Source organism: Haliotis rufescens, unplaced genomic scaffold (genome assembly GCF_023055435.1).
Source record: "Haliotis rufescens isolate VD_foot unplaced genomic scaffold, xgHalRufe1.0.p SCAF_6, whole genome shotgun sequence".
Taxonomy (NCBI): domain Eukaryota; kingdom Metazoa; phylum Mollusca; class Gastropoda; order Lepetellida; family Haliotidae; genus Haliotis; species Haliotis rufescens.
The window spans coordinates 48,155,115-48,164,208 of NW_025964334.1; the positions used below are offsets into that span (position 1 = coordinate 48,155,115).

At 40.2% G+C, this 9,094-nt stretch overlaps 1 protein-coding gene across 1 annotated transcript; it reads left to right on the plus strand.

The window, feature by feature from the left end:
* The first annotated feature begins 265 nt into the window (after positions 1-265).
* Positions 266-4,233, plus strand: LOC124112919 (innexin unc-7-like). Its single transcript, XM_046473113.2, has 3 exons — positions 266-379; positions 1,250-1,354; positions 2,798-4,233. Exon 3 carries the CDS (start codon positions 2,804-2,806, stop codon positions 3,980-3,982), a length of 1,179 nt encoding a protein of 392 aa, XP_046329069.2. The 5' UTR covers positions 266-379; positions 1,250-1,354; positions 2,798-2,803; the 3' UTR covers positions 3,983-4,233.
* Positions 4,234-9,094: the final 4,861 nt, after the last annotated feature.

Below are 9,094 nucleotides of genomic sequence, written 5' to 3' on the forward strand. Positions count from 1 at the left end.
ATGTACACTACTTTCTTCTTGGCTGATTCGTCACACAATTATTTCTTCATCGGTCAAGTGACCTACATTATTTATGTAAAACAATCACAGAGTACCAGGTTCACTCTACAGAAGGTGACAACTGCTGGCGTTCCAAAGTATTCTTGTATGAAAGGTCAGTAATGGCAATTTGCAACAATTACCATGATTACTCTGACATTAATTAGGTAAGTAGATGTACGGTTGGTGAAACACAAGCCCCCTGTGTAATATCACACATGTTCTGGCACCAATAATAGCACGACAGAGTGTTTACTGTTGTGATTATATTTAGTTCTGTAGTTGGATGCCACGGTAAACTGTTTGCGCTGTCAACCAAGGATAGGAGTCACCAGGACAGGTAACTTCGCATGCGTGACTACATATCCAAATTAAGAATTCGTTGATTAGGATCACACCTAAGTAAACATTTTCAGGTGAACAATTGACTTGCCTTTGCCTTTGTTTATGAAAGGTCCCTCCGGTGGGGCAGGATACGCTCACCTTTTCGTGAACTCCAGGTATCATCACTATTGATAGTGTTCAGGGACACGTGCTTATGTTATGGTGGGAATCGCCAATGTATTCTGCTTTTGGCAGATATTTCCGATGATTATGGAAAGGGTTTGTTTGCTGTATTACCGATCACAGGAACATTAGTGTTTCAAACAGTGATGTTGTTTCGCAATAACCTCATTTCACGGAAACAAGAGAACGCTTAAACTTCAAATGTGGCTTTTCAAATGAACAGGTATAGCAATAATTTTGTGTGACAGAGCTTTATTAATTGCTTGCACAGTAGTTGGCTCCTCAGATGAATTGTCCACAAGTGTTTTCTTATTTTCCGAAATCGACCTTCCTGCACATGGATATGTCAGAGGAAATGTGACCATCATCTCGGGCCCTTTATCAGCAGATTATAGACAAGGAATGCAACTCTACACAACGAATTGTTGTGACCTAATACACTAGGCCATCTGTACCCCCTTGGTCTGTAAACAGCAACGTTTTATATATTCCCCAGTATCTAATCCAGTCAGTGCCCCACTTGTAACGAATAACGCCATAACATGGTCTGGTATAGAAACTGAATGACATAATTGGCTCAATTTGAAATAATGAGAGTTAATAGCAGAAACTTAGGGAACATAAAGGCCGCGGTCGGTCAACAATACAACCAGCCCGCAAGTATTGTATATGTCAGCATCACACTGTTCTGTACTATCAACAGCTAGTGCAACCAGAGGTGGAAGCAACGCTTGTCGAACAGTAATCCCAAGGATATTTCAAACCTCCAGGATCCCTTTCAAGTTTCCAGTCTCTGGTTCGCTTTGTTGTAAGTATTTTATTTTATTTTGAGATTGTTTTAGATTAGATTATTTAAAATCAATTCGGTTTATGGAATTAAAGGTCATTGGTCCAAGTAGAAAGGTAAATAGTTTTACAACAGACAGTGGGACTAGAGGTATATGACATTTAAACCTTGAAATGGCGATGTTAAACAAGTGATTATCTCAATAATAATGCCATAACTTCTTCCGGTTTAACTACAACAGAGGTTCGGCTTTCACACCTTAAAATACGACATGAATTGAATGTACACTTAGCAATACATCTTTTGGGTATATAATATGCTATTATTTCATTATATAATGGACATTTTAATAGGACATGAAAGTTTATCTGCAATCAAATTAAAATTACCAAATGTGCAGATTCTGTCTTCATTTTGCCAACGACCTATATCTATTTGTAACCCCGTCCCACAAATTCTCCATTGAGCAAAATACCATATGTTGTGCAAGGAACTTTTATTAAACAAGTAATATTCGGTTTTTAGACACATTTCATAACATGAATAGTTTTCATATTTCGAGCTTATATTTATCGTTGACCCGTGAAGAGCAGGGTTAGAATTGGTCTTAAGCAACCCCTGCCTGCTGTAAGAGGCGATTGACGGGATCGGGTAATCAGGCTCGCTGACTTGGTAGTGCATGTCATCATATCCCAACTGCGTCTCAGATATGACACAACTAATTGGTGAACAATATTCACATACACTATACTGAGTGTAACGTTTTAAAATATATATCAATGACTGAGTGAAGATATTAATTAATAAACGATTTGCGTTATGAAGGGAATCACAGATAAGAAACAGTGCTCCACTGTGGCAAATTCGCAGGCTGAAAACTTCTGAATTCTTAGTTGGGTGGCACTTGGGTTTTTTTTTCGAATACATGTTCATGGTTAAGACCGGACGCTAAACTTCCTTTCATTGGAAATGTTTCCAAAGTGGATGCCAGACCACTGTTAACAACTTTGACTTTGTCACGAAGCACAAATTATCTCATAGCAGAACCAGTATATGTATATTGACTTAATATTCATAGGACAATTGATATTCGCAAAAAATTGCAATTATTTTTATCACTTACTTGCCCTTTGATATTACTTTAAATAGTTCATATTTTGTAACTATGATATGGTATGTTGGGAGTAACATTTGGCGCTTTGCTGCCTGAAATAGTCTGAACTAATGTATTATAGTGCAAGCCCTCTAAGATACCATGCCACAGTTTAACATATGTACCTCACTCGGACACAGTATCACCCCTAAATGCCAAGCGCCAGCCAGAGTAATAACAAATGCGATCTCATAACGCATTTTGGTGTGATCGAACCACCAGCCCTCAGCTCTCTGGACAGACGCTCTATCCGCTACACCTATCTACACAATAACATGTTAATATATGAACTATGTGTTGAATGTTTACAGACAACAATGGCCGCTTTCCTGTCAATATTTAGACGTGGTTTGGATCAGGACATGGTGGACAATGTGAACGGATTCTGGTCGGTTCTCCTCTTGGCCCTCTGCTCGGTAGGGGCATTTCTAGTGCGATACATTACTGATCCTACAAGCTGCTGGTACCCTTCACAATTTGAGGCATCACAGGTTTCATACTCCGACCATGCCTGCTTCCTCACGGATGTCTTTTCCCAACCTGACACAAGTGATGTCCCAAAGTCAAGGCATGATCGTGTCCCCTCCTACCATCTCTGGATACCCCTCATACTCTTCTTCCAAGCCCTTGCTTTCAAAGTACCAAACATCATCTGGAACAGTGGCAAGCACTTCCTCACTTTCAACATGGACGAAACTGTCGAGTCCCTGAAAAAAATACAACTGACCAATGCTGAGAATCGCCAGGCTATTTTCAGTGATGCAGCCCGAGTATTTGGAAGTCTACTGAGAAGAAATCGATTCTTTCTGGCGCTGTTGTACCTATTTGTGAAGATTCTCTCATGTGTCAATCTCATAGCACAGTTTATGTTCCTCACGATATACTTCAGACAATACCTGGCAATCAGGGTAGGATCCTATGCTGGTTTGGATATGGGCTCCATCGTAAAACCATTACTTGTGAAACAGGTTTTTTGCGACATCGGTGTGAGAATTTTGGAAACTCTTCGAACATACACTTTTCAGTGCACTCTGCCAATCACCGAAATCTATGAGAAGATGTTCATATTCCTGTGGTACTGGGTCTTCCTCCTGGCTGTCATCACAATCCTAAACCTTGTCCTGTGGGCAGGATTTCTCTTCATACCGTTCCTAAGAGATGGCAGGATAGCTGCCCACATCAACGCTGCCAAAGGATCTCGCCCTGACGAACCCAATGTAACTCGTTTCATCAGAAGTTTCCTCGGAATCGATGGTGTACTTGTCTTGTCCATGATATCCCAGAATTCCAGCGAGTTAGTTGCAGCAAATCTCACCCAACATTTGTACCTGGTGTTTCAGGAGAAGGAAGAGGAACTTCAGAATCAGCGACATCTCTGCACAGGAGAACCGGAATGTGGCATTGTCCAAAATGAAGCAACAGGAACCATGGCAGCTTTACCAATGAGCGATCTACCCTCTGGTCCTGAAAAGTCGGAGAAGGACCAGATTGTGTGACGACAGAACTGGTCACGCCTATGTCCCGGGTTCGATCTCCTGCAGGTGTATATTGTGTGAAGCCCATTTCTGGTTATCCTCGTCATCATATTGCTTGAATATTGCAAAATGCGGCGTAAAATCATATTCACTCACTTAATTATTATTGTATCAAGAGTAATAACACAAACTGATTATTTGAATGTCTAAAATGGACATCCAGTTTGTTGCATTCTGTAATGACAGCGTCTCTATTAAAATATTTCACTTAACATGAAAGTATTTCTGTGTTTTTTTCACTCATCTTTGACGTTTGGTGATGTCAGAGACTCACTGAGATAATGTTTCCCCGTATTGATTGACATCAATGTCAATGGCATCGTCATTTTTCAACCTCAGCAACTACCCAAGCCGATTTGGGCATGATGACACACGTTGTACTATCGGATCGTCATTAGTTTGGTCTTACCGCATGCAGCAGGTGCCGTCGACCTACAATATCAGCTGTCCAATAATATAGTTTAGGGCGGTGTAGGAGCCTAGTGGTTAAAGCGTTCGCTCATCACACCAAATACCCGGGTTTGATTCTCCAACATTTGTGGTGTTCCACAGAGATATTGCGAAAAGTGGCGTAGAAACCTACTCACCCTCACACACACACACGCACGCACGCACGCACGCACGCACGCACGCACGCACGCACGCACGCACGCAAGAATTCCCACACACACACTATGACCACTCATGTCTTTTCGGGACGAGTCGATTGGTTTCAGCAATATTCCAGCTAAATAACGGCTGTGTGAATATATCCGAGTCTGTACCAGTAATTGACATCATGAGCATCGATATATTGATGACACGCTACCAACCAAGTCACGTGACCATACGGCCCCGTGAACATGAATCCGGATTAGTACTGGTCTTCAGCAACCCAAAGAGCCAAGAGAGGCAGGCGACTATGCTTGTCGTAAGAGGCGACTAACGGGGTCGGGGGGTCAGATTGACTTGTTTGATGCATGTCATCGTATCCAAATTGAGTAGATCGATGCTCATGATGTCAATCACTGGATTTTTAAGTCCAGACTCGATTATTTATAGACCGGCATCATAAAGATGGAATATTGTTGAGTGCGGCGTTAAACAACAAACAAACAGATTAGTATCGATTGACTGCACATTTGCACAAATGCAATGTCATGTTAATGTTTTATCCGTATCCTCAAAATAGGCACACTATGGCAGAGAAAGCTACGAAAGCCTTTTAGGGGCATTTGGTTTTGTTTGGGTTTTTTTCGATACTATCTAGAAATTTCAAGATACTTACTTAAAATTTCAGGATAATGATCTTGAAATTTCAAGATACTAAGTTGAAATTTCAAGATACTAAGTTGAAATTTCAAGATAGTATAAAAAAAAAATAAGAAAAACAAATGGCCCTAAAAGGCTTCCGTAGAAAGCAGAACCTATCGAAATAATAATGTTCCTGCTTAATGCAAAACGCATAATGCAAAAGTTAGGTATTCTAAAGGAAATTCCCTTAAAAAAAGATTGGATCTGGTGGTAATAAAAAAAAGTAATGTGGTAATTAAATGAAAAATACTCGTGGTCGGTGGGATGAAAAACAAAACAATGCATCAGTTTTCCAAATATTATCATGACCATAGCAGATAAATCCAGCGTTAAAACATGTTCACCAATATGTGATGGTAATAATTATTACACACATACCCTCTCTGTTACTCTTTATGTTACCGGACTCGAAGATGGTCCACCGTCCACAACACTATTAAGTTGACTCTTTGTGAAATATATTCACAGACTCAATGGAAATAAATTATTACCATCCTCATAGTTTTAATTCTATTCCACATCTTTAAACATTTGGGATCGATAGTAAACTTATGTATGAAATTAACCCTGCCTTATAATACGGTAAAAATGTAAACACGGTGAGCGATTTCATGAGCACGTAAGTGTGAATTTTGCATGTTTTTTTAATAATTGCCGTCTGGTCTAACAGAATGCAAAATGTTCTACCTTCAGTTGGAAAGGCAGATTTATGAAGACCTAAACTGGACAGAATTCGACAAATCACGGGAAAAGTTTGATATTCTAAATACAGACCAGACGACACCCTTCACATATTTAAGAGGCATGATTAAATATTTCAGTTTGCATGCTGCAGACACCCGCACATACAATTTTCAGATTCACATGTTGCCTAGCAAGGTTGGTGTTGTATTCACACACAAAATGAGTTCATTTCTGATTATCAATACAGTAAACTACGGTTATAACGAACTCAAAGGGACCACTAATTTTCGTTCGTAATAACCGTAGTTTGTTATCAGCATATATACAGTATATATATATACAGCAAATGGCCTGGACTAAGAAATAAGTTCGTTATATCGGTCAGTTCGTTGTACGCGTGTTCGTTATCAACGTAGTTTACTGTAGTTCCATTTCTAGCAATTTAGTGCTATTTGAAAAGGAAATATTTCGGGTTTTTTACCCCAGAATGCATACAAATTCCTTCAAATAGATAGTTTAATGCAGAGGCAGGTCAGTGTTGAAAAATGTAGATCTAGTGCCATTTGGGGACTGGCGAATTTTCAGCATAAATTGAAAAAGTTATTTTCCCCATGCTGGTACTGGTAGTCCTCTTAAATCACGAGATTCATGATTAGCGGGGGTTTGTTTGTTTGGTTTTGTTTTGTTTTGTTTTTTTTGGGGGGGGGTAGATTGTCCCCGAAATGTATGCCTATAGACTGTTAAAATATGTTATCAGGCTGTTGAAAAAGTTGTTGTTTTTAAATACACAAATTATACAAAAAATATGTTTTTGCAAGTTGTGTTTTCTTATAAAGAATTCAGGCCCAAAGAAAACACAACTTGCAAAATTAATAGAAAAAAATATCTGGTTTTGTATCTGATGCTGAAAATATATCTAATCTCAATTCAAAATCCCAGGACTTGCAGCACAACCCACAACCAACACAACATATCTGAACTATGGGGGAACTGATTCGTGGCGCACGCCTGCGTAGACAGACCAACCCCACATTGTAAACTGGAGGCAGGAACACAAAAAAAACACAAAAAATAGACAGCTCCCCGAATTCTTTACGCTTCCAGATTCGTTACATGCCCTGGAAATTGTGGACGGGTCTTGATAGATGTGTCTGAAACTTAAAGATTAAAAGTAAATGAAAAATATACAAGCACAAAACATCAAACGAACGAGCGAACAATACCCCGAAGCTATAAAGAGATGTACGGTCGAAGGGAGACACTTGTGACGTTACAAACTTGTTGCCGTGGTCAAAGGGAGACAATTCAATTGCTGTTGGTCCATGCGGTAAAAGTTTGTGGTCAAAGGGAAGTAATGCTGCTTGGTAATTACTCTGGGTTCCTGTCTAGCTGAAAGCGCTGAGCTGGCGACGTGTACCAAAAGTGATACCAGTTTACTTGATATTTTCAAAAGGAGTTACGTCCCTTGTTCAAGCTCCCTTCAGGGTCAACAAGCAAACTTCAGACACTGCGTTGTACTTTATCAAAGGGGAGCAACTGTGTTAAGAAAAAACAATCTGTGTGTTGTGCGCATGTCAAAACTGAATATATACAATGAAATGAGTTTGATAAACATAAGATTTTGTCAATCGACTCATTGATAATACCAATGGAATGATACATGTGCACAAGTCATAATTTGAATGTGGATTGTGAATGTACCATTTAATATTTTGTAAATCAGCATTTACATTATACGCCGCTTTTAGCAATATTCCAGCAATATCACGGCGGGGGACACCAGAAATGGGCTTCACACATTGTACGCATGTCGGGAATCGAACCCGGGTCTTCGGCGTGACGAGCAAACGCTTTAACCACCAGGCTACCCGACCGCCCCCATTAAAGAAACTAATGTTTCCAATGTCATTTTGACACAAGGAAAGCCATAGGGAATATATAATTTTAACACAAACTATTGGTAGAAAGGGTAAAGGTGTGTTAACGGGAAGGACATGCTGTTGCGACAATTTTACGAAAAGCGGTTTTAAACTGACTCAAACACCTTGTTTCTAAGATCTTTAATGGAAACAAGGTTTGAAAAAACAAAACATTTTGCCTTCCAGATGTTCACAGTACTGATTAAATCTGTCCATAACTGCCCTACCATTTCTTTCCGTTTTTTGTGTTTTCTTATAAAGAATTCAGGCCCAAAGAAAAACACAACTTGCAAACAAAAATAGAAAAAAATATCTGGTTTTGTATCTGATGCTGAAAATATATCTAATCTCAATTCAAAATCCCAGGACTTGAAGCACAATCCACAACCAACATAACATATCTGAGCTATGGGGAAACTGTGAGGGTACCGTGTAATTGTGATCCTACCGGGTACCCATTCGCTGCTGGGTGAACATCCTCGAACAAAGTTACCTGCCTGAGAAGACATCACATGTGTAACAAATGCTTCGGGTGGGGCAGGGCCGAAGCCCTAGAAACACTCAGGTGTCAAGCTGTCGAATGTGGTCAGCCATCCAACTGTTCTCCGTGACCGACGTTGCTGTACCACGTTGCCACCACGTGCCCTTTCAAGTTTATAATTTACGTCAACACTCTTGATATCACATAGCAGGTAATGTCTAGTCCGGGACACACAGCTAGAGTGAGTGAGTGAGTATGGTTTTACGCCGCTTTTAGCAGTATTCCAGCAATAGCATGGGGGGGGGGGGGGGGGGCACCAGAAATGTGCTTCACACATTGTACCCATGAACATACTGCTTGTTTGTTTCTTTGTTGTTTAACGCCGCACTCAGCAATATTCCAGCCATATGACGGCGGTCTGTAAATAATCGATTCTGAACCAGACAATCCAGTGATTGACATCAAAAACATCGATCTACGCAATTGGGATACCATGACATCATGCATCAACCAAGTCAGCGAGTCTGACCTCCCGGACCCGTTGGTCGCCTCTTACGACAAGCATGGGTTGCCGAAGACCTATTCTCTACCCGGATCTTCACGGGTCCAAAAAGCTAGAAGCAGACACATAAAAACGTATTTATAGCATTCACGAACATACTGACAGGAAAGCATGGTTACTTTGTAATCAACACA